This window comes from Monopterus albus, unplaced genomic scaffold, assembly GCF_001952655.1.
Source record: "Monopterus albus unplaced genomic scaffold, M_albus_1.0 scaffold3.1, whole genome shotgun sequence".
In the NCBI taxonomy this organism is placed as follows: domain Eukaryota; kingdom Metazoa; phylum Chordata; class Actinopteri; order Synbranchiformes; family Synbranchidae; genus Monopterus; species Monopterus albus.
In genome coordinates this window covers 8,642,125-8,668,145 of record NW_018127883.1, presented here as the reverse complement: position 1 = coordinate 8,668,145, position 26,021 = coordinate 8,642,125, and the positions used below count along the sequence as shown (strand labels likewise).

At 40.2% G+C, this 26,021-nt stretch overlaps 1 protein-coding gene across 3 annotated transcripts in view; it reads left to right on the top strand.

The window, feature by feature from the left end:
* The window catches only part of adgra1b (adhesion G protein-coupled receptor A1b), a 163,788-nt gene that overhangs the window by 38,681 nt on the left and 99,086 nt on the right, over positions 1-26,021 (top strand). For all 3 annotated transcript variants that reach the window (XM_020599331.1, XM_020599338.1, XM_020599323.1), the window contains 6 exons: positions 9,188-9,401; positions 20,139-20,303; positions 22,966-23,185; positions 23,661-23,810; positions 24,687-24,848; positions 25,162-25,395. In XM_020599331.1, coding sequence (XP_020454987.1) covers positions 9,188-9,401; positions 20,139-20,303; positions 22,966-23,185; positions 23,661-23,810; positions 24,687-24,848; positions 25,162-25,395 — 1,145 coding nt within the window. The remainder of the gene's footprint in view (positions 1-9,187; positions 9,402-20,138; positions 20,304-22,965; positions 23,186-23,660; positions 23,811-24,686; positions 24,849-25,161; positions 25,396-26,021) is intronic.

The window sequence follows — 26,021 nt, the reverse complement described above, 5'->3', positions numbered from 1 at the left end:
CTCCTTACAGCATGTTCATTCGTCACCCTCCTATAGAAAAGATTTGTTTTTGGCCTTTCTTTTCTATACTGGCCCTCATAAACCACAAATACTGGTAGATGATCACTAATATCATTTATAAGTAATCCACTTGTCATTTTGCTGTCAATAATATTGGTAAGTATATTATCTATTAGTGTTGCATGCTGGGTATATAATCTACTTGGTTTTGTAATTTTTGGGAGAGAGAGAAAAGAGCTGTTATACTCCCAACACCAACAAAGGAAAACAACAGCGAGACGGCACTCTGCAACCTGCTAATGTTAGCAACTGATGCCTAATTTCCTTTTGATTACAAAGACATCCCACGCTCTCCTCTCAAGTGACGTTTAATTGTTTCTCAAAGTAAATCATCAACTCAGCAAACTAAATTTGACAAACAACAATAACAAACTTGCAGCATGGGGAGATGCAAAAGGGAGGAAAAGAGAGAAATGAATTAATTAAAAGAAAAAGACCCATCACCCGCAGTGGATGTGAAGCAGAGATTAAAGCAAACAGATAAGACTTTTTGCCTTAAATGAAGCGTGTTCACAAGCTGGAGCATATGGAAGGGCAGCAACACAACAACAAGGAAAACAAGTTGAAACACATGACAATGACAAGTGAAATCTTTCTAAATTCATCAGAAAAGTGGAAATGCCAATGGAAATGCAAAACTGTGTTGCATGAATAACCGTGTTTATGGTTCTTATGTAAAAGATCTAAACAACAACAAAAGCACAATATGATCATAATCTCATAAACAGCAAGCAAAGTGAGATTGAAGAGTCTTAAAAAGTAAGAAAAAAAATCCACAAATTTCAAACTGAGGAGTTTATCAAGAAACAGTTTAATTTCAGCAACATTGCATTTTCAAGTGGTTAGCACAATGAGAACATGATTAAGTAGGTCTGACAAATGGACTGTGTTTATATAGTGCATTTCCACAGTGTGTTACACTTTACAAAGATGATACACCATTCACACACCGATGACGACAGCTGCCACACAACGGCGCTAATCAAGCCACCGGGAGCAATTTGGGGTTCAGTGTCTTGCTCAAGGACACTTAGGCATGCGGGGAGACTGGGAGGTGAACCACCAACTTGCTGGTCAGGAGACGACTGCCCTACCTCGTGAGCCACAGCCACCCCAGCCTAATATAGGGCAATGATTTAGGGTAAAATTACCACTCTTGGTCATAAATCAGTGTTGGCGCAGTCTTCGCCTTTTTTATGTAAGATCTGTGTTGGGGGCAGCAGCATTAACACCTGGGAAAGGAGGTTGTCCTGCAGCTTGTTAGTAGTCAAATCCCAAAAATTTAGAGAAACCTGGACTGGGAAAACAGTTGAGCTCTCAGTAAAGTGGACAACACCTGAGCGGGTAGCTGTTCTTCAGAAGTTGCCCAGTGGTCAGTGGTAACAGAGTATAGTTGAACGGGTTTCCAGAAAATGTTAAATATACAGCAAGTCGGTGGTGAAAACGATCAGATATGCTCAGCAAACCTTCAGTATAATTATAGTTGTGAAAAATGAGGGTACTTCAACAGCATGTAGTGCATTTGCCCCTACCTAGAGCAGAAAAGCTAAATAAAAGAGAAAAAGAAGAATCCATTGAGCGAATAAAAAAACCTCTTTCTTGATTAATTTTTAGAATAATATTGTAATTATATACAGTGCCTTGCGAAAGTATTCGGCCCCCTTGAACTTTGCGACCTTTTGCCACATTTCAGGCTTCAAACATAAAGATATAAAACTGTAATTTTTTGTGAAGAATCAACAACAAGTGGGACACAATCATGAAGTGGAACGAAATTTATTGGATATTTCAAACTTTTTTAACAAATAAAAAACTGAAAAATTGGGCGTGCAAAATTATTCAGCCCCTTTACTTTCAGTGCAGCAAACTCTCTCCAGAAGTTCAGTGAGGATCTCTGAATGATCCAATGTTGACCTCAATGACTAATGATGATAAATAGAATCCACCTGTGTGTAATCAAGTCTCCGTATAAATGCACCTGCACTGTGATAGTCTCAGAGGTCCGTTTAAAGCGCAGAGAGCATCATGAAGAACAAGAAACACACCAGGTCCGAGATACTGTTGTGGAGAAATCTTCCCATCAATTTTAACCATCTTCCCTGTCCCTGCTGAAGAAAAGCAGGCCCAAACCATGATGCTGCCACCACCATGTTTGACAGTGGGGATGGTGTGTTCAGGGTGATGAGCTGTGTTGCTTTTACGCCAAACATAATGTTTTGCATTGTTGCCAAAAAGTTCGATTTTGGTTTCATCTGACCAGAGCACCTTCTTCCACATGTTTGGTGTGTCTCCCAGGTGGCTTGTGGCAAACTTTAAATGACACTTTTTATGGATATCTTTAAGAAATGGCTTTCTTCTTGCCACTCTTCCATAAAGGCAGATTTGTGCAGTATACGACTGATTGTTGTCCTATGGACAGAGTCTCCCACCTCAGCTGTAGATCTCTGCAGTTCATCCAGAGTGATCATGGGCCTCTTGGCTGCCTCTCTGATCAGTCTTCTCCTTGTATGAGCTGAAGGTTTAGAGGGACGGCCAGGTCTTGGTGGATTTGCAGTGGTCTGATACTCCTTCCATTTCAATATTATCGCTTGCACAGTGCTCCTTGGGATGTTTAAAGCTTGGGAAATCTTTTTGTATCCAAATCCGGCTTTAAACTTCTCTACAACAGTATCTCGGACCTGCCTGGTGTGTTCCTTGTTCTTCATGATGCTCTTTGCGCTTTAAACGGACCTCTGAGACTATCACAGTGCAGGTGCATTTATACGGAGACTTGATTACACACAGGTGGATTCTATTTATCATCATTAGTCATTTAGGTCAACACTGGATCATTCAGAGATCCTCACTGAACTTCTGGAGAGAGTTTGCTGCAGTGAAAGTGAAGGGGGCTGAATAATTTTGCACGCCCAATTTTTCAGTTTTTTATTTGTTAAAAAAGTTTGAAATATCCAATAAATTTCGTTCCACTTCATGATTGTGTCTCACTTGTTGTTGATTCTTCACAAAAAAATCACAGTTTTATATCTTTATGTTTGAAGCCTGAAATGTGGCAAAAGGTCGCAAAGTTCAAGGGGGCCGAATACTTTCGCAAGGCACTGTATGTTGTTCAAGAGGCTGACAATTTTAGTAAAACTGCATTTTTAATATTCACACTATTTTCAGAATTCAGGCTTTTAGACTAAATATGATCCTGAAAACTAAAAGACAGTGTATCAGCAGTGGGCACATCAAACCGTGTTTTATAGCAGAACAAAATGGCCTCTGTACTGACTGGAAGCTTTTAGTTACACTAAAGAGAAATGTAAGCGTTTTCCCTGTGTTTTTTCTGAAAGACTGGTTACAGACAGCCAATCTTCCCCCACCTCCCTCCCTTTCTCCCTCCGTCTCTTTATCTCCCTGCTTCGTGCTTGCGTTCACAAAGGATCTCGTGATATAATCATCCTCCTCTTCTTCTTACATCTGGCTCATGCAGGGGATATTGCTTTAGAATGAGAAAACCATTATTTAGCGGTAGAATATGTCTGTGTGCATGTGAAGTGCAGGGACATTATATGAAGATGCACTGTATGCATCATGTTTGTCTGTGAATACAATAATGGCACTGTCCAGAGACGTCAGCAGCACAGACACTCTGGAGTTATTTTGTTTGAACCTAATTGCATATGTTTTTCATTTACACAGAACAGTCCAAAGCAGCTACAGGGTAATTCTGCACAGTCAACAGACAAAGAACCATGAGTGGAATCCAATGACAGAATGAGGATCACTCCTTTCAGTCCCTAAAGCATTCATTATAGGATTACAATGATAATGTTTTGGGCTCCCTGTTCTTTACATGCTTGAATCCATCCTCCTTTCTATAGCACAACTCTGCTCTACAATACAGTACCTTATTCATTCACTTGGCAAAAAACAGTTTTCAGTTGGATGCACGGTGGTGCAACCATATTTTTTATGCTAATTGATGGGTGTTTTTTCATATGGCTTCACTTTGTAAGGGAATGTCATGCAGGTGTGCACGCTGGCCAGGATCTTGTTAATGCTGTGTGCATGGCTACTGCTCAGAACTGGATTCTAGTTTCTTGTTTGTTATCAAGAAAAATTGATGTGATGAAAATGTCCTTTCACACTCACATACCATTGGAAATATTAAGATTGCTCCACTGAGATTTTTCACTATTTTTATTTAATGAAGATACATCATAGAAGATTAATCTGTTTCTTTGTCCAGCAGCTACAGCATGATGGGTAGCAGATGTCTGCACCATACATTGCAGGAATGAATCCTCACCCCTCCACTTGATACTGATCGGGTACTGCCTGCAAATGAGGAGGAACGGAGGAGCACATACAGCTTCCTGCCAGGGTCAGGTGCTGTGTTGAGGTCAGGGCAGGCATCTGTTTGATTCATCTAGCCATGGACTTCTAGTTCTTTGACACTGCTGAGATGAGAGGCACACCACACACATAAAGTAGGAAGTAAACATGGCATGTTTGCAGGACAAGGACATTGCAGGACAAGCCTCTGCTTTCTATAGCAGTATTTATTGCACACTGGGATGGAAGTACAAATGCCCTTAATGGGAATCATGTCATTAAATTAAATGTCTCATGCAGGCCTATTTCTTTTAGCCTGTAGTGTCATGTGCCGTGAAAAATAACTCAACACAGTCTCTTTTAATAGTCTTTGAAGTTCAGTCGCACACCTTTTAAAATCAGTTCTTTTGAGAAGGGGATAATGAAGAGAATACAGAAACAGATACAGAGGCACCAGTCTTTTCATTTTATTTTCAAAACAGATTTGCTATAGATCAAAGTCAACACTGAAAAGTTAAACCTTTGATTATGTAAAATAAAAAGGACAGATGGCAATAAAGGAAATAAACTATCTAGCATGGCGCTTCAAAATTGTGACAGCTACTTTATTAACTTTGTAATGCAGTCACAGAGAAATATGGAGCCAGGCGTGTGCCTGTTTGAAAACAATTATTTTACAGTTACTTTTGATTAATATGTTGATAAATTTAAAAATGCTTGTACATATTGATAAATTCAGTGATGCTGCAGCAGGAGTGCTTGATTGCCCTGATCCCATACAGAACACATCAGTGTACATAACAGCTGGCCAATCAAAGCTCCAGTTGTCTCTCTGTGGTTTAAAGTGACACACTGCTTACACATAGAGTATATAAATGTTGACGCAGAAAAATCATTAATTATGCGACGTAATAAAATGGATTAAGTAAATCAAATAGTCAAAATTGAAAGTCTTTTTTAAAATGTATGACTTAATTTAACACTTAACAGTAATTAATCATTCGTCATTTAAAGACTGTGAATAGAATTAGTCATTGTCAGTGGTAGTCTAGGGTTAGTCAACAAAACTGAAGACGCTTTGCTTCAGTGTGATTTTAGCCTTGTTTTGTTCCTGCCTTTTTTAATATTTATATCTCACAGGCATTTTGAGACCATCTTTGTTATGTCCAGTAACCATGGTCTGTTGTGAGGGTAGTGGAAAATCTGTATGAACACAGCCTCTGTGATTTAGAAGCTGGATTAACTCAATTTGGCTAAAGAACTGTTCACTGGGTGTAGTTTGTAAGGAGTAGCAACATCATCAGAACATAATTGTTAAGTGATGTACAGTACACAGCTACAGCACCTGGAATTAAATTATCATACTTTTTCACAAATGTTGGCATGCTGCTCCATTTTACTGGTTTGTCTCCGCTGTGTTGTAGATGAATATAGTTCATAAACTGGTTTCTTCCAAGAACTTGTTTGTCAGATGACAGATTGTTACTAAATGCAAGCTGCATTTTATTAACAGTAGTGCAGCAGATCAAGTAGCTAAATCAGCTTTTGAACAAGAGCTACAGTCATGGGAAAAAGAAAATACACCCTCTTTTAATCAGAGCCTAAAAAAAAAACAATAGTGTGGACCTCACCAACATCTATAAACAAAAAAAACTCCAGGTGACCAAACAAGCAAACAAACAAAAATCCGAAGTGGTCACTGCTTCCCAAAAGTAAACCAACATTCAGAAACCAGGTGGGGAAAAAAAGTGCATGCCTTCCAACTTTCACAATCATTAAGAAAGTAATCTGGAAAAAAACTTAGAAAAATCAAATGGACTAGATTTCTAGGTCGAAGACATTTCACTTCTCATCCAAGAGGCTTCATCGGTTCTTCAGAATATAGTCAAGTTGATTTTTTTCGAAGTTTTTTTTTAGCCTACGATGACCTGGATGACTGAGAATCTGCACAGACATTAAGAAAGTAATCAGCATCCAGGTGTTGCTAATCAATTGCACAGGGTTAGTCAATAATTAAGAAGTGTAAAAGCAGAACTTTTGGCTGTTGGGTGTTCTGAAGCACCAAGGTCTGTGTCTACATCATGCTAAGAAAAGAAAAAAAAAAACCTTCAAATTCAGTCTAAGATCAAATTGTTTAATGGTAAGAGAAATAAATAAAAACCCAAGAGCTTCATCATGGCCTCTGCAAGCACATTAAATGTTTATGTTCATGACAGCACAATTAGATAAACACTGAACAAGCATGACTTTCACAAAATGGTGTATTGGAAAAAGCCCCTTCTTTCCATAAAGAACATGGCAGCATGACTTAGGTTTGCAAAAGTGCATCTGAACAAACCACAGCGGTTCTGGAACAATATCCTTTGGACTATAATGAAACCAAAGTGGAGGTTTGGTCATTATGCACAGCGGCTTTGGCGGAAAGCAAATAGTGTATCACCACGAACACCTCATACCATCTGTCAGGCATGGTGTTAGAGAGATGATGATATGGGCTTGTTTTGCAGCCACAGGACCTGGGAAACTTCCAGTCATTGAGGCAACTCCATTTTATACCAGAATATTCTTGAGACAAATGAGAAGAGGCTATCTGTCCAGCAGCTTAAGCTGGCCCAAAATTGGGACATGCAACATGACAATGATCCCAAGCAAATTGACACCTGAATGGCTGAAGAAGAAAAAAAAACAAGATGCTGGAATGGTCAGGTTAAAGTCCAGACCTCAATTCCACTGAGATGCTGTGGCAGGATCTTAAGAGAGCTGTGCATAAATGAACACCTTCAAACATTAATGAACTGAAGCAATGTTGTGGAGAAGAGAGGGCCAACATTTCTCTAAAACAATGTGAGAGACTCAGCTCCTACAGAAAATATTTACTTGAAGTTAAGGGTGGTTCTACATATTTCTGAATTGTAGGGAGTACTTTTATTTTCCCACCTGGTTACTGAACGTTGGTTTACCTTTGGGAAAAGGTGACCACTGTACATATTGAAATCTTGCAGAATTTTTTGTTGTTGTTTTTTTTGTCATCTGAGGCTATTGTTTTGTTTACAGAAGTTGCTGAGGACCACACAATAATAAAAACATAAAATCGGAGGGTGAATTTTCTTTTAACTATGATTGTACTTGAACCTGTTTTACTTACATTTTGTGATTTCACAGATGCTACAGGTCAGTGAATAAGACTTTGCATTAGAACTGTGATGTCCATTTCTTTCTTTCAGATTTCACATCTTTCTGTATGCTCACAAAGCTCTGGTAGTCCACAGAATGAGCAACAGTATACTGTCGTACTTGTACTTGCACACATGCATCCAAGCGCATATATAATCATGCCTCTGTCTTCATCTCTCCTCCTATTCTCTGACACTCACACACACTTGCACACACAACCAGTAGTTGCATTTTGCTCTGGCAGTGTCCAACAGGTGAAGGCGAGCAGCTACCCTCTCATCCTTGGCTCGGAGCATTGATTCAACAGTATCAGCACCAGCCAAGTCATCAGTCAATGGCCACCATGCTGTTCCTGCTCTTTGTCACCCACCGGAGATAACCAAGCCGTTAGCTACTGTTGCTGAGAGCTATCATAGTCTCAACACAGGGTCAGCTCAAGTAATTACACAGAAATGTCATCAAGGAAGAGCCAATATTAGTGACAGATTTTTAATGTTGCTCTCAAATGCATGGCACTTTTGATTATGCACTTATGATTATGAATTAGTTTTGTAGAAAATTGAGGTCACCGCCCTGCATGTGTTAATATCTTTGATTGCTCTGTGGGTTTTATATTACCATAAACAGTTGTGTTAGAGCAGCTAACACGACCGTTTCTTCACAGGAAATATTAGTTGTGGGCTAGACATTCAGGTAGATCACCTAACCTTAATGTTATATTTGTTTTTAGACCAATGCATACAGCAATAAAAGACTGTACTACCCATGGTTCAAACTGCCTGTCAGATAGCAGCAATATCCAGAATTGACTGGAATACAGGTGAAGACAACTTGTTTGTGCTGTTCTTTGCTGCATGTCCAGGAGAGGTCTAGCCCTGTATGATCAAACACACTCCAAAAGTGGTACAGCGGTGCTGGGCTAACCCTGGATCCAAAGGCCAGTCCACACTCGCCAGGCAATGTCTACTTGGGCTGATCATGCTAAGAGACATTGCACTGCCTTATATGTACAGTACATCTGACATCTGTGGTGTGATTAGATCAATAAACTTGATTAAAATTTGAGCCTTGTCGTATATTCTGGCATTGAACTTCTACTCTCATCCTTATTGTCCACTTATTCTCTGGCAAAAAGGCTTGAGGACTTAGCCAGCTGCTGGGTAAGTAATCCTATCGCTGTTGTTGCAGAAGGCTTCCACTGTGAACATGTAAGAAGTCAAGGACAGTCCAAGGGACTGCTCAAGGCTGTTCTTTATCAACTGCTGTTCATCTCACTGAGCAACAGCAACAACATGTGGGAAAAATGATGGAGGAGTGAGACCGTGAGAGAATGTGTGTGTGTGCCTGTGTGCACTGAGAGTATTTTGGGGGCATGCATATATTTGTGTGTGTAGAATGTATGTGTTTGTGCTGTTGTGTGCAAGCTTGAGTCTGATTTTAATTACAGATGATGCATGTAATGCTGTGTTTGTAGACAGACAAAATCATACAGAACATCCATCCCCTGCAACTCCATTTCTTACTTTGTCTTGGATGGAAGAACGACCTCCCCACACTCCCTTTATATTTTTTCATCTTATGAAAATGAAAGGGAATATTTACAATCTGACCTTTCTGTCTAATTCTCATCTTCCAGATGGACCTCCAGAGATGCCCCTCTTCCAGCTCATCCCTTCCCAGAGACAACTGGTTTTCCGTGGAGACCGGCTCCCCTTGCAGTGTACTGCCTCCTACGTGGACGCGTCGGTTGAGCTGTGGTGGCGTCACAACAGCCAGGTAGTGACCACGCAGGAGGACCAGGGTGTCTACGTGGAGGAAACCCTGCTTCATGACTGCTGCCTGCTGACCAGGTACACACACACAGGAGGAAGGAGGAAGGATTGATGGGGGGGACATAAGCTGAGAGTTGATAAGCTGTTGTCTGGCTTGTTGCACTGACACATATGCACACTCCCACCCCCACACACAGCCAAGCAGATGAAGTCAAATAAGCTGCTGCATAAACAGTCTCATTGAAAATGGTGTAAAACACGTTTTTATTTATTCATTTGGGCACAGGCATTTAGGCAACACAGACACAGATGTAACATACACATGCACTGATGCACTCCTCTCTCTGTCTCTCACTCACCCATTGGAGCTGTGATTTACCTTTTGTTATTGGCGCCCTTGATAAGGATCTGAAAGGACAGGACAGAATTGCCTTGGCAGAGTGCCAACACCTCAGAGCAATCTGCAGCTCATCTCCAGAGACTGGCCATCCAGCCGCTCCCTCAGAGCTGGAGGAGAGCTGGCTGATCATATACTAAGAGGAACAGATGCTGAATCATAATTGCAGTGATAAAGTAGACCAGCAACACTGGCTTTCGCACATTTTTTTTGCTTGAGGACATTGCTCCAAGCCTCCATCCTCTTCCTGTGTTTGTTTTCCTGGGAGGTCTGTGGTGTGTAAAGATGTCTCCCTCTCGCTCTCGCCCTCTCTGACTGTGTGTGTGTGTGTGTGTGTGTTACAGTAAATGTATTTGACGTAATGCTCTGTAGCAACAGGGCTCAGATGCAGGAGCACATTGCTGTTGATTAGTTAAACTGCTGGCAGTTCTGACTCGGCCTCTCTAACATAAATGTTGATGGAGTCCTGACAGAAATGTTTTCTTTTGTCAACAGGGCCACAGCGCCTCTTGTTGGTTTATTTGGCAGCAAGAATACCAACTACTTTTCTGCTCCATTTCTGGGAAGGTATTCCCTCGACTGCAAACAGTACAAATAGTCAATATTTCTCCTTTTCATTATGTACCAGTTCACAGTTTGACATTATCTGTGATCCCCGTGGTGAACACACTGTCTTGAATAACTGGATTACAAAGACATCTTTTAGTGTTGTCTCAGTGACTTTCTGTCTCAGAAGTGATGTTACTTGGCACAGTTTATTTTATTTTTGAGGTATTAATCAATAAGGTATTAGTGCATTCACTTCTCATTACCTCCTGTTATCAACAGTAGTGGAGACAGACATGCTGTACCATTTCAGCTTTGTGCTACATTGTACTTTTACTTTAATACATTTGAAATAACAATACCGTACTTTTTAATCAACAAACTTTTACTTATTTACATACAGTATCAGACATAGTCAGCTAAAAAATATGTATTGATCAATAGATTCAACTAAAGTCATCTGAAGTAGTCATAATTAGCTTAAACCTTAAGACCTGACTAACAATACATTATGTAATTAAAATGTATGTTTATAATAATAGTGTAAAAGGTGCATTTATGAAAGTATTTCATTGTTTTACATTATGTTGATAATATTGTATTTTTAGTTAGTGGCAGCAATAAATATTTTTAATATTTTTTAAAAATAACAGTGAATCAAATGACTGTGTGTAATATGTAATATGAAAGGAGTCTACCAACAGAGAATTATTAACTGATTTTGCAGTCCCCCTCAACTACATGTAGCATTATACCATCTCTTATCTTGGTTTTGTGCCTTCCCAGCTTTACTGGTTACATTCACTCTCTGCTCTCATCAACTGTTTTCATTTAGCACTGTTGTTTCTGCTACGCCACAGTGCATTTACCGTATCAAATTTATAAGGTAATAAAATGTGAATTCTGTCTTCATAGCTTGTTTTTGCCCGCGAAGTCACTGAAAAATAAGTGAATCAAGTTTTAAGTAACATTTACTGTAAAATGCAGGTCTTTTATTGTTAAAGCGTCAATTTAAAACTCTCGTCATTACTAATACAGCTGTGTAGAATGTGTTGACTTTGAAAATCTCTGACTTTGCCCAAGTGTTAGTATCAAGAGACACTGTGGCAAAGCCAGCAGGGAATACTGGATGAATGGAGTGAAATCAACACTTGGGTTTTCTTATGTTTTCACAAACAAAACTGTATGTGCCATATGAATAATTTAAATGATGCAGCAATCACAAAAAGACACAACATGCTACACAGAGTGGCTTTATACAAGTAAAGTGTCGGAATACAACTTTTACCACTGATTCTCAATAGACATAAAACCTATTAATATCATGCAACCGTAGTGAAATTTAAGTTTGAAGTTACTGGTTTTATACTGCACTTAGAATAACATCAGAAAAGAAACAGGTATTTATTGTCCATTGCTTTTAGGAGAGCTTTTATGCAGCTGACCCTGTGTGCTGCCTGGTGAAACCTGTCAGCTCCTTATAGCCTTCTGCTGGTCTAGCCCTGCCAGCACAAACTGTTCAACTCATTATCTCTCCCTCTACTCAAAAACAAGTCCTCTAGAACTTTGACTCTAGTTTTCCAGCACAATGAGATGAATTTCTTGTCGCTCCTGCGATTTGGACCCCACTTGCAATTACCCATTGCTCTCCTCTTGTATACACAAATAATGTAATTTTCTCTGCTCATGTTGCTCTTGGCACATAAAATGTTTCCCTCCTGTAGAAAACCGGCTAGGAGCATACATCATTTCCATAACTGATGAGTGTGTAACAGAGCTTGGTCCAACAAAAACAGTCTGCCCCTGCCTGGGCTGAACTTCACCCTTTGCCCTGCTCTGCATCTTAAATTGGTGTTTCGAGAGAGATGTGTGGGGGAAATTAGTCCTGTGACTTCACTGATGCAGCACTCATTTAGAGAGAAAGAGAGAAAAAAAACTTAAGTAATGTTTTGACATGCCAGTGGCTGTCAGTGCTCATTTAGCCACAGTTGACAATTTATTAGTCATTATGGAGCATGTTGATCTCATTGACCTTGGATAAATGTCAGCCAGCCTCACCCTGCATGCCCCATCAGAGGGGAAAAACTGAATACACAGGATTTAGCACATGGCTTAATGCCTCGTCTGGTTTGGCTACCAGTGTTGAGCATAGATTCTAAAACCTCAGAGAAGTGACCTCTCTGAAGGTGAACCCACAATGTTTTGCAGCTATTTTCTGAGCTAAATTCTACCCTGCTTTAGGATATGTCAGGCAAACAACCAATGCAGACATTCAAAGCACAATATCTTTTACTACTGAAACAGCAATAACCTAATGTAAAATGTTTGTTTTGTCCTTTTTTTTTCTACTTTTTTGTATCCTCTAGCTAGCTCTTACTTTCACACTGCGCTGTGTCGTTATAGTCTCTTATTTGCTGGCACAGGTGGGCTCATAAGCTGATCCGGTTACATTTCTCACAGTGAGCAGCAGCAAAAAACAAGGCCCCATGAGGCCTAATGGCTCTGCGATGTGGGCTAGACTCCTGCTGAGTAATGGTGTCAGGCCAAACTGTCTGTATTAGCTCAGCTAGCGGCAGTAATGGGACCAGTCTATGATTCATATTTCATTAATCAAACATTTTAGAGCCCTGTAGCTAGCTATAGCAGACACTTAGGATATATCTTTCCTAATCCTTTCCATTTTTAATTAGGTTAATCTTGCACAAAATGAAGAACCTGGTTTGGAAATATTACTGAAGGCAAAGGAAAAAGGAAAATGTATTTGTCTCTTTTTTTCCAATTGCTTTGTGCTTCTGCTCTGTTTAAAACTGTTTTATACAGAACTCTGCTCTTACTCACAAACATGGACTTAAATTTATTTAAATTCAACCCACATATCTTTCATTTCATCCATTATCTTTTATTTTTGCATTTTACTGCCTTTTCTTTAAATCTCTGCCTTATTTTTCTCCTTACACTGTCTTGAACCGAGCAGCCTGTTTACAAGCCTTTGTATAGCATCCACACATTTTACCTCTGGGTTTACCACTTTACTGCTAGTTTCAGTCAATAAATAAAAATAAAAACTCTTAGTTACAGTGGACGAAGTTAAACAAGAATAAAGTGAATTGTAAATTATTAACAGTCTGTTCTGCACAGTACACGATGTAATGTATGGAGTGGGTTAAGACAATGAGCTGATTCCATATGTATGCTGCTACAGTTATATCAGAGCGATTTATGCCACTATGTCTATGTACACAGTAAACCTACCTATGTGTGGTTGCATGCAAGATGTGTTAGTTGCATCAGAACATAAAAAAAAACAGTTAAAAAATGGACATTTATAATGCCAAGCCCACAAGCAGTGAGAAAACACAAATTCACAAATAACCCTGGAAGAAAATGTTCCAGCTTTGGAACATTTGTTTGGGAGCGAGGACAGATTGAAAGTTTACAGCCTCTTAAGTAACATTATGCAAACAAATTGTTATATTTCAATGCACAAGCATAAATGTTCCTAATGGGTGCTTGGCTAGCTGGTCCATAATGGTGTAATGTTACTGTGGATGTAGGTCAGTGCTTTGTGTATAGCTTATGCCTGCCCTTCCCTGCTGCTTTTGCACATACTGGACTGATTTTGACCAGTGTTTGTTTGTGAGGAAGATCTTTTCCTGAAACCTGCTGGACGGTTTCCTCTGCTTTCCTTGTTTTGTCTGGGTACAGCAGGTTGCCAGGGACATTTGTAATCAGGCTTCAGCAGAATACACCTTCAGCAGAGCAGTTGTCTGCTGTAGAAAACACAAAAGGAGTAGCAGAGGTGGGCAGCTGGGTGTCTATGTGTGTTGGAGTGGAGGGGGCTTTTGCCTGTGTATTTCCCAGTATTCAGACAGTTGGCCAATGTTCAGCAATTATGTAACTGTCCTCTCTGCAGGACAAGTGCAGAAGCTCTGTCTCACTTGCATGTATGCATGCATCCATCCGTCCATCCATTTTTTTGCTGCTTATCTGGGGTCGGGTCACAGCGGCAGCAGGTTCAGTAAGGTAGACCAGACGTCCCTCTCCCCGGAAACATGTTTCAGCTCCTCTGGCAGGATTCCCAGGAATTCCCAGACCAGATGAGATATGTAATCTCTCCAGCGTGTTCTGGGTCTGCCCCGGGGTCTCCTACCAGATGGATGTGCCAAGAAGACCTTGAAAGGGAGGTGCCCTGGAGGCATCCCGATAAGATGCCCAAACAACCTCAGCTGGCTCCTTTTGAGGTGAAGGACCAGCAGTTCTACTTGGAGTTCCTTCTGGATGACTGAGCTCTGCACTCTATCTCTAAGGGTAAGTCTGGCCACCCTACAAAGGAAACTAATTTTGGCTGCTTGTATTGGCAGTCTTGTTCTTTCGGTCACTACCCACAGCCTGTGACCATAGGTGAGGGTTGGAGTGTAGACTGACTGGTAAACTGGGAGCTTTGCCTTTTGGCTCAGCTCCATCTTCACCACAACAGTCCGGCACAATGTCCGTATTACTGCTGGTGCTTCCCCTATCCACCTATCAGTCACATGCTCAGTTTTACCCTCACCCGTGAACAAGACCCCAAGATACTTAAACTCCGTCACCTGAGGCAGCAACTCACTCCCAACCCGCAGGGAGAAGTTTACTGTTTTCTGGCAGAGCACCATAGCCTCAGACTTGCAGGTGCTTAGTCTCATCCCTGCCATTTCACACTTGGCTGCAAACCATCCCAATGTGTGCTGGAGGTTGTGGTCTGATGAAGCCAACAAAACCACATCATCAAGTAGCAGAGATGCAATTCTGAGGTCCCCAAACCGGGCACTTTCCTCCCCCAGCTGTCTTTTGAGATATTGTCCATTAAGATCACAAACAGAATCGGTGACAAGGGACAGCCCTGGCAAAGGCCAACACCAACTGGGAATGTGTTTGACTTCTTGCCGAGTACATGGACACAACTCTTACGGTTATAACTGGACCAAATGGCTTGAACCAACAGCACCAAAGGATCTCTCCAGTAACCTTGCGAGAGTAAAGAGCTGGTCCAGCGTTCCATGACCTGGATGGAATCCAGGGCACCCTGCTGGAGCCAGACCTGGGAGGGGAGCTCCCTGCAAGCATCTGGTGGCTGGGCCTTGGTCCATGGGGCCTGGTCAGGCACAGCCCGAAGAAATGGCATGTGTCGCCACCTTGTGGACCCACTACCTGCAGGGAAAGGAATCAAGGTCGGGTTCAGTGCAAGTTGGGCTGCAGGCTAGGTCAGGTACCTGGAATACTGATCCCTGGCTGCATGTATACAAGCACACACAAACCGGCACCTCTACCTCCGTCCACTACATCATCATAATTCCCATTATTGTCATCAACATTGCCCATGAGTGTGCGCTGTAACAACATAATATTGGACAGTCATTCCTTTCTTGTAATGATTTTGAGATTGCAATCCATGCGTTTATCACTTCTAGACTTGATTATTGCAAGGTGCAAAGTGTGCAAGGTGTTAACCAGTCCTCCCTCACTCATCTCCAAATGGTGCAAAATGCTGCTGCTCATCTTTTGAAAGTACTAGGAAATTCGAGCATATAACTCTGGTACTGGCTTCTCTCCACTGGCTTCCAGTCCATTTTAGAATCGATTTTAAGCTACTGATTTTCGTTTTTAAGGCTCTTAATGGTTTGGCACCATCGTACCCCACCGAATTAGTGCATTGGCACAAACCTACAAGGTCCCTCAGATCTTCAAGCCAGTTTGTTTTAGAGGTTCCTAGGGCCAGATATAAATGCTGGGGTGACCGTGCTTTTACTGTTGCAGCCCCTAAATTGTGGAATAGTCTACCTTTTAATGTTAGATCAGCTACTTACCTCATTACTTTTAAATCATTGCTTAAAACATACTTATTTGCCTTGGCTTTTAATACACAGGTAGGGCCTGATGCATTCCTTTTAATTTATTGAATGTGTGTCATCTGTGTGTCTGTGTTATTGTGCTGTTTTATTTTTTGCACTGATCCTATTTTCTATTTTAGTCATTTATTGTGGTTTTATTCTGCCTATGTAAAGTACTTTGGTGAATTGGCTGTTGTTTTTAAAGTGCTATATAAATAAAGTTGATTTGATTTGACAGTTTATTCTTATTAAAACACTATTCACAAAAACTTGACTTTGATATTTTACCTGTTGTTTTAGTTATAATTTACAGGAGGCTGTTGTAATCCTCTTGGGATTAGAGCCCTTTTTAGGCATACCTGATCCAATTCAATTTATTTTCATGTACTTTTAATCAGATGGGCTCAATAATGCCTTGAGTCAGGTTCTGTAGTGCTAAATCAATATACAAATTGTATCTCTTGGCTTTACACACAGCAGTTTTACCTGGAAAACTGGTCTTTCCTGCCAATTTCATTATCCTGTGCAAAATGTTTTATTAAATGCAGAGTTTGAGAGGTGTTACTGTGGTCCTCATGTAATACTAGTCCTGTATAAACAGAGTCTGGTAAGCATGACTAACAGATTTGTCCTTCTACTTTACCTCCCAATGTGTTATCTATATTATCTGTTTAAATTAGGTTTTGAGTCAGCATATGTCCTCATTGTGGTTTGTTATATAACTCTAGAGACCGGCTGACAGTTGGATTGTGGCCAGAGGGTCTCAATTTAAAGCCAGTCTACACCTTGAACTCAACTTATGTTCTATGATAGAGGGAGGATGTTGTTTTAAAGGGGGAGGTAGAAAAAGAGCCTGACAAGAAAAAAGTGATTGAAAAAGTATGTGACACAGAATAGGCATATGAAGAAGAGGTACATTTCAGAATCTCTCCATCAACTAAATATTTGAGTACATTGACCTATAGACATCATTCCTGTGATGTTGGAGATCATTTTATGCAGTAAAGTTCAGTACAGCATGTAAACATTCTTTGCTAGATGTTTGTAGAAATGTGTCTTAATGACAACATCGCAAAAAGCTGCTGTCCACAATATAAATTAGTGAAAAACATCCTTTTAAAAAAGCTAAAAATACCCAAAGTGTTTTTAGACAACTGAAAATCTGCTTCCATGCAAAAACACTCCCATGTATTTCACAAACACATACATAGATTGTGTATACACATTTGATCACTAGCATAGAATGTCATCATCTCAGTCAAGCGTTCAAATTTGATTTAGGGACTTTTAGAAAATCTGTCAAAAAAGTGTTAGTGGAACACAGAAGATTGAATCAGGACTTATTTTATTAATCTTCATAAGTCCCCCACAGAAAGTCATTAGACCAAAGTCATAGGTCCATTTATGTAAACAGCATCCTCTCATTCCTTGTTTGTCAACTGTTAATAGCCAAACAGCAGTGGAAATGAGTTGCACCAAAGCACAGTGTGCTTTCATCATGCATATTGCATATACAGGGTCTGCCTGAAGTATGTGTAAAGCTATGTGTTCAGGTGCGGATCTAGGATATTTTGGATTGGGTGGCCAGAATGAGTCACAGACTGAGAGAGGGGGGCGCACATTTGAAATATGTAAACAGTAAACCAAACCTCTAGTTCTATGAAATAATAAACCATACACTATTAAGAATCAAATTGTTTATTTTGTGTAAAGATGAGACACACATAGTGCTTTCTCTAGCTAACTTTGGCTACGCTCCTTATTTACTCCTGGCTGGGGACATCACTGCTGCACAGTGGTTCTTCTCCACTGAAACAAATCATGCCAGGTACTCCAAAACAATACAGTCAGAGAAATGAATGCAAATATTGTGCTGCATGCATGATATAAAATAAATCTAACTGTAGGTACTACAAATTGATCAATATTTCTCCATACATGGCCTAGCTAACTTGTGATGTTGTGAAGTCTTCACTTTGATTTTCACTGGTTTTGAATACAGCCTTCCATCGGCTGATGATTTTGGTTTCCATTTACCGTAGTTATGCCATTTTATTCTACACAAATTATACAGTGTGGATTGGTAAAGGTTTTCATCTTGAATAATTTGCTCATCAAGATATGATTTTATGATTTAAGCATTCCATTAATTTTTTTGAGCAGTGTATTTTTTACGAGACTATTTAGTGACAACACATGCACACCACCAAAGGACTTTGCTAAAAATGAGCAAAACAATTAGTTAATTGTTAGAATAGTCGCTGATTAATTTTCTGTTGTTCAACTAATCTATTAATCAGCTAATCATTTCAGCTTCATTCATAACTCAGGGTCCAGTTGCAGTCTGGACTAGTAATTCTTATAATTAATTACTTTTTCTTTAGAGAACATAAGTACTGTATACACATAAGAAGCAGTAAAGTCTGTTCAGTTGCACCATTTTGTACTGGCAGTCAACAGTCAAGTCAAGGAACAATCTGTGGCAGAGGTGGCAGAGATGGCAGCTTTGTCCTCAACAGACCAGAATGTCATGCAATCAAAAGTCATCAGAGTCCCTTTTTCTCAGCTCTGTTCTTGCTATCACTATCACTTCTGCTGCCTTTACCTTGATGTGCAGCACACCATTGAACAGGTAATATCATCACTGGGCCTTTTTTGTGTGAAGTTTGAATGTGAGTTCATGTGGGTTGGGTGTTCCATTTTCTTTCCACACCCCTAAAACAGTTCAGTAATTAGGCTCAGTAATATTAGTCTCCCTGATGCCCCCAAGCCCCCATTAGTCTTGCCACCAGCCAGTCAGAAACCTAGAAAATTCTATTCCTTCAAGGCCACTTGTACTGTCTCTCTGAAACTTTTAAGATAATGCAACCTTCCTCCTGTTCTGTTTGGTTCCACTATGTTTTACAAAATCTGTGCTGGGACAGTCTCAATCCAAAAATAACTGTACTAGTAGTATGCATATTGAGGCAGGAAGAAGATGAGGAGAGAGAAAAGCAGACAAAGTAACGGCATGTCATATTTCTAGATACATATTTCCCTTACATCCTCTGAGAAATGTTTTCTAGGATTATCATTTTCCATATCTGAGCCACTCAACCACTTATCATCTTTACTCTGAAAGATTTCAGTGCTCTTATCCAGCCTGTCTAATATAATTTTTAATGTCTGCTGTAAAATTTGAGGAGCATTGTTCCCTAAGTCACAGTTAAAAACTTAATACTGTGTGGGTATACTATGACTTGTATTATGAGCACACATGGCTCAGTTGAATCATACAAAAGGTATTAGCTCCTTAAGGATACACGAATCAAATTGTACATTTGACTACAACTGGACTGTTTTTGGAAATTAAACATTTGGCATTTCTCAAGGATGTAGTATTTCCATGGTGATAATGCCTGTTGCTTAGCAATATCCACCGGCTTTACTCCTTTTTTTTCTATAAGTAAAATCCTCAAGATTCGTCGCCTTGGCAAATGGCCTACACTGGCTCTTTGTTGCTGTTACACCATCCTTTGTTTAATCAGGCATTTTCCATTGAGATAGGAATTGCTATGACAAAGTGGGAAAGATAAGCATGAGTAATGATCATCTTAAATCACGGCCAACATTTTGAGCCACCTCATACTAATACATACACACACAAGCATTTCTTGAATGAAACAGATGTTGTGAAGCACACACAGCCACGCACACTTTAGCTCTTCTGCCCTGCTGTGGAGCTTCCCCTGACTGCAGAGTCTTTCAGATGCTACTCCAACCTTAACCCTTTGTGTTGTAAGATGAACTTTAAACCTTAGCCTAACCCAAAAATAATCCAACCCATCAGTCCTAACACAAAACTAATCCTAAAACTACATTTAATCCTAAACCCAAGACCAACCTAGTCCAGCACCATGTACAAACCTTTAAAGAACATTTGAAGCACAGGAACAAATGCATCAACACAGACATGATCCAAACATGAGCTCACCGTTTTCTGCCTTTGTCCTCCTCCTCCTCCAGTGAGATCATCCTCTCCAACATTGACGTGGGCATCGCTGGCATCTGGGAGTGCCTGGTGACCAGTTCCCGTGGCAACACTTCTCAGCAAATGGAGATAGTTGTTGTGGAGACGTTGGCATTGTACTGCCCCGCTGACAGAGTCACCAACAACAAGGGGGACTTCAGGTGAATCACCTCTCAGTGGTCATGTACTGCTGTGTAAAAACTGGTTCTGTGGAGGTTTACATGCTAGAAATGATTGCAACCAGCCAAAAAATAGACAGACACATAACCTCCCAAAAACCACAGCGTGGGTGTACTTTTTTTAAGGTTCAAGGATTTTATTGTCAATTCATCATATGTGCAGCACATACAGAAAATTGAAATACCGTTTCTCTCTCTCACCTGTTGGGTACCATAACATTTAGGAACTAAAACAGAATAAAGTAGAATAAAAATACAAAGGGATAGAATAGAATAAGAACTGGATTAACGTAATTAGGATAAATCTAAACGGTAAAGCCAATAAGCTGTGACTCAAAACCATGTACAGTCAGTGACAGTAGTGCAAACAATAATAGATTGTCAGATGGTTCAGCATCACCAGGACGTTGAACCATCTCACAATAACAGATTTAACAGATTAAACAAAAAGATGTAATGTGTTACTTCATGAGCTTTTGAGATCTTAGGCAGCTTTTGAACTGTAGATGCTGTGACCTTCAGACAGACCTAGCTTCCCTCTTTCCAGTCTTCATACTTAACTAAGTTAACTGACTCCTGGTAACAGCTTTATATCTGTACAGATATGAGAGTGACATCAAGTGTATTTCCCACTGAAGCAATTCCTTTAACATTGTTTCTCTTGCATTGGGTAAAAAATAACTAAAATCATATAAAGAAACCATATTCTTTCATCTTAAGTGTCTTCATCTTAAATTTCCAAGGTTATTTCGGTTGCGGTTTTCATCTTAAGTGTACAGTATATTTCATTTACCAACTAGTTCTGTCTAATTAATGACAATGAGCTGATAACAGGCAGTTTCTGGCAACATAAGGCAGTAGTTTAAACTCACCATAATTTAATTCTCGATAAACAATCCCAGTTATTGAGTGTACTGTATAAAAATTAATACTTTAATCAGAGAGCACTGGCTTTCTCTTCCATTATCTCTTAATAAACAGTACATTTAAGGTATTTAAGTCTGATTCTTGGTGGTGTTTGTGCTGGTTTTTGTTCCGTCTGATAAAAATCTGCCACACCTGGTCTGCATTCCACCAGCCTCATTAACTATCAAAGACCATATCTGAGTGTTTACAGCAGAGCTTGGACAGTTGATACATTTTAATAGTAATTAGTAATTAATTGGATATGTGATATGATAACTCCCACAAACATTATAGCTCAATGAAATCCAGCTTTATAGCAAGATTACAAAAAGTTGAGAACTTACTCCCACTGAGGTTTCATATAAAAAGACGAACAAACACATATCACTGTGGTCTCAATAACTTGTCTTTTTTTCCTTTCCTCCATGCCTTGTGACCACCTTGAAACCTTTTAGCCATAGAGACACATTCCTCCACCTCTCCTTACCTGTGGTGTGCTGTTGTCATGTATGCGCCTTCATAGCTGCAGTACTTTACAGCCCACTGCCAAAGCAGCAAGCACAGAGGTGTGGTTTCTGCCAGAGCACTGGAGTAATGGGCTGGAAAACGAGCCCCTTCTTTGTTGAGGGCCAAATTAACACCATTTATTACTAAGTAGCGGCTGCTGCTGCAGTCACGTACATGGGGAGATGGCAGGCCTCTACTCTTAAAACAGCCTCCTGAGCGCCATGCTCCTTCATTTTTATTTAGGCTAAATGTAGTCAAAAGTGTTGCCACATTAAGCATTACTTCAGCTACTTTTCTGTGGTACGATTTTAACATTGCCGGAGAAAAGCAAAACACATCTCTGATTGTAGATAAATTGATCTGTATGTAACTTTAATCCACAACATGGCAAAGAAGCAAAACCTGAAGTTCCTCCATTTTTTAGGGTAGCAGAGGCTAATATAGTGGACTATGAATGTTTGGCTGACTTTTTACACTTAATGAGCTGTATTTTACTGAAACACTAATGAGCATTACCCAGAAAAATATTTTTTTTTCATTTACCCATAAAATGCTGAACTTTGCATAGCCTTACAAACAACACATAATTATTGTTTTAAGCTGAATTTCCCTCTTTGGAGGAATGGGAGTGTGTTTCTGCTTTGAAAGTGCATCCTTTGCTAACATTTTTCATCTTCCATCTTGCTGCGCCTTAAAGAGATATACAGTTTCTATAGTACTGTACTTTCATAAAGTTGTGGGACATGCCAGACAGATTAAAAAAGAACTGGATCACTTTAAAACACTAAATGAGGTTTCCTGAATTTTGAGCATGGATCAAGTTCCACACAAGCCACATCCAAAGTAACCTTGATGACATTCCTCAGTTTATAAAAAGCTCCTCCACAGTCACAGGAGACAGTAAACTAAGAAAAATTGGTGTAATGCCCCTTTCAATGCTTTATCACAAAAAAGTTTGGTCTCATTGTGCACAAAATGAAAATACAACAAAGTTGATTAATGAAGTTCACAAATAAAGTTAAGTCATAAGCCATCAATAACACAACACATTGTTTCACAATCAAGAATGAGAATCTAGCAGTGTTCTGCAAAAATAATTAGAGCTACTCTAGCTGTAAATCAAATATGTAAATTAGTAATTTCCTATGTACAGGGAGTATGAAGTTGCCATCTGTTGTAGATCCCTAAAAGCACTATGTTCCTAATAATTCAGAGATACCTTGTGTGACAGGTGGCCAAAGACTCTAGCTGGCATCCTGGCCTTTTTGCCCTGTGCTCCTGCCACCTTTGGTTCTGCCCCCCACCCCTCTGGCAGAGCACCTCAGCCCTCCAATCAGAGGGAGAAGAAGGCATGGCGGCGCTGTGACCGAACTGGAAGGTGGGCTGAAGAGGACTACACTCAGTGCCCATATGTCAGTGAACTAACCCGCGTGCTGCATAGGCTCACCCAGGTATGAAGACATGGAGCACTTCCTTGAGAACTACTGGATCCATTCCCAGAGTTTAAACTACATAATTTTTCTTTTCTCATTGTCAATAAATCAGATCTACTTTTGAAAGTTAACTATGATGTTGGACATGCCAACCCACCCAGGGAAGATTTAATAACTTCCTGTTCCTAGAATACAGAAACTAACATTTTGACTGATTCATCTGTAACCTGCAGGTACTTGCAGATCTGTACATGTATGCCTTTATATACTTAATACAAATTGATGGACAATAACCCGACTACATTACTCATGGGATTACTGTACACACATTGAAGTAGCCAAGGTCCCAAATCTACATTGGTGACATTATTTATTATTATTCTTATTTTTATGTTGTCAGAGCTGTTTCATGTGGTGAATTGTGATGATGGATTGTGTGATCATCCTCTTTGAATACTGCTCTGTATTTTCCTGTTTTGTGCTTCCTTTTTAGATAACTATTAATACCACCAATGCGCAGCCTTTAGGCCAGCAGTTAGTGGCCTTCACCAGCAGGGCGTCACACTTCACTGATGTCATGGATGTCATCTTTGTCACACATCTGGTGGAGAGACTGACAAAGCTGGTGGAGAAACGCAGAGATGTAAGAGTCAAGACACTGAAATACATCATATCCATTTTTCCATAATATCTGATCTAACACTTAATTAAAGACAAAAAACAGTTTCTTTTAACACAACAGTTTTCAAACTTTGATATTGTGAGCCCCCTCAGTTAGCACTGAGACAACTGCATCCCATGCTGAAAACAACTCAAGCCCTGCTTTTACGCCTATATTAGTTTACGATTTCAAAAGCCCTAATTGAGCAACATAAAGGCCACTTCACACACTGTTATTCTGGCTTCACTCCTTCAATCGATTCCAGACAGCTTAACTTTTCACCTGATAGGTTTTCCACTTTCCAGTGGCGGCTTTGGACCTGGATGACATTTAGGGTTTTGAAGATGCATCTCGTTTTGGGCAGGTCATGTTTTTACCCTGAGTGAACTTCTCTTCTGTCTGTGGCCAGAGGCAGTCAGAGAGCTTTATGTCACAGCGAAGGTCAGGGTCTGCAAGGGGAAGGGTGTTGAGCTTAGTCAGTGTAAAGAATCAATATTAGCTCCCATTTGCCCAATTACTGATCATACCTCACTCAGGAGGCAGTATTATTAGTTTAATTCCTAAGACAATGTGGAGACCACCCTCATTCATCCAGTAAAGAAAAGTCAAATGTAGCAATAATGAAAAGTACAGTAAATAAATAGCACACTGCCATTCCACTGGAACTGCTAATCTAAATTAAATCTCACTATAATGAATAAAGCCACTATTGGCCTGCCTCACAGTTATGACTGGAGATTATAAATGTGCCTGTTGTTGCAGATATGATTGACGTGCAGAATGAGTAGGCCTTTGTGTGCATGTGTGTAAGTGTGAATGCACATCCATTTGGAAACATGTCTACTCGTGTTTCCACAGTTGGGGGACTACATATCTGACATAGCCAGTAACATAATGCTAGTGGAGGAGCACATCCTGTGGATGGCTCAGAATGAGGCCAGGGCGTGCACTCGCATCGTCCAGTGTGTGGAGCATATTGCTGACCTGGCGCTGACTGGAGACAATCAGGTCATTTCTAAGGTATCAAACACTAACACCCATACTCAGTCAGGGCAAAGGTTCATTATCTGACTAAAAGCCCAGTAGTTCTACCTTTTTTGTGGCTTAGAGTAATGAGAAGTTAATTTGGCTCAAGCTGATAGCTAGACTAGGGTAAGAGAAAGATAAATTGCTTCCTCTCTTTGTTTCTTCTTGCTTCTGTTTTTTCCCTATCTGCTACCATATGGGATAAAATCATCTGCTAAATGAATAATATATTGTACACGTCCTGTCTTTTCTGCCACCCACCAACCTTCCACATTCTTTCCCTGACTTCTTGGCCTCCCTCCCACAGGTATCTGCTAACATAGCTCTGGAGGCTTTTCTGATCCGGCCATCAAACTTTCTCAGTCTGTCCTGCACAGCACTCCAATGGCCCCTCTCATCTGCCAACTCACCCCTCCCTGACAGCCAGTCCCATGCTGACAAGGACATGAGCAGGGAGCGTGATGTTGTGGGGGAGTCATTGCTCAACTTCAAATGCCACACCGTTAACAGCAGTGGCTCACCAATCAGTCAGCTCAGCAAGGTAAGGCACAAGATAATAAATGGTGTGAAACTCTCTAAAACATGCTTTTTCATTCTTTTGCTCACCTCTGTTGGCAAAATCCATCAAATCTAACCTGAGGCCAGGAAACAACATTCTTTCAGTGCTTCTCTTTCTTACTCAAAGCATGGTGCCTTTTTTCAAAATCTGGTTTAATGTTTTTTTTTTCACTCTGTTCAAGTATAGGAGTGAGAGAAGAGAATAAAAACAGAGGATATTCTATTAGAGAGGAAAGAAAGTAACTGAGGAAGAAATAAAATATGAGAAGTGAAGTACAGCGTGTACAGGAACTTGTGTGTACAATAAAATGAACTGACCAACACCAAGCATTTGAGAAGGATTTATCACCTGCCCTTTTTTTTTTTTTTGGTCCCAGCAAGTTGAGTCCTTGTTTGGCATTGTTGGTGCTCTATAGATCAGCTGGTGGTATATGTGGTTGTAGTGGGGCAAGGGCCTGCAAATAGGTTGGTGATTTTGGAGTCAGTGAACGTGCGCTAATCCCACTGTGATGGATAATGCGGCCTTGTGTTCTTGTTTTTTTAAATAAGCTGCAGCCCCACAACCATAGCTCCAGCTGTGGTCATTGCAAATTACAAATACCAAATCAA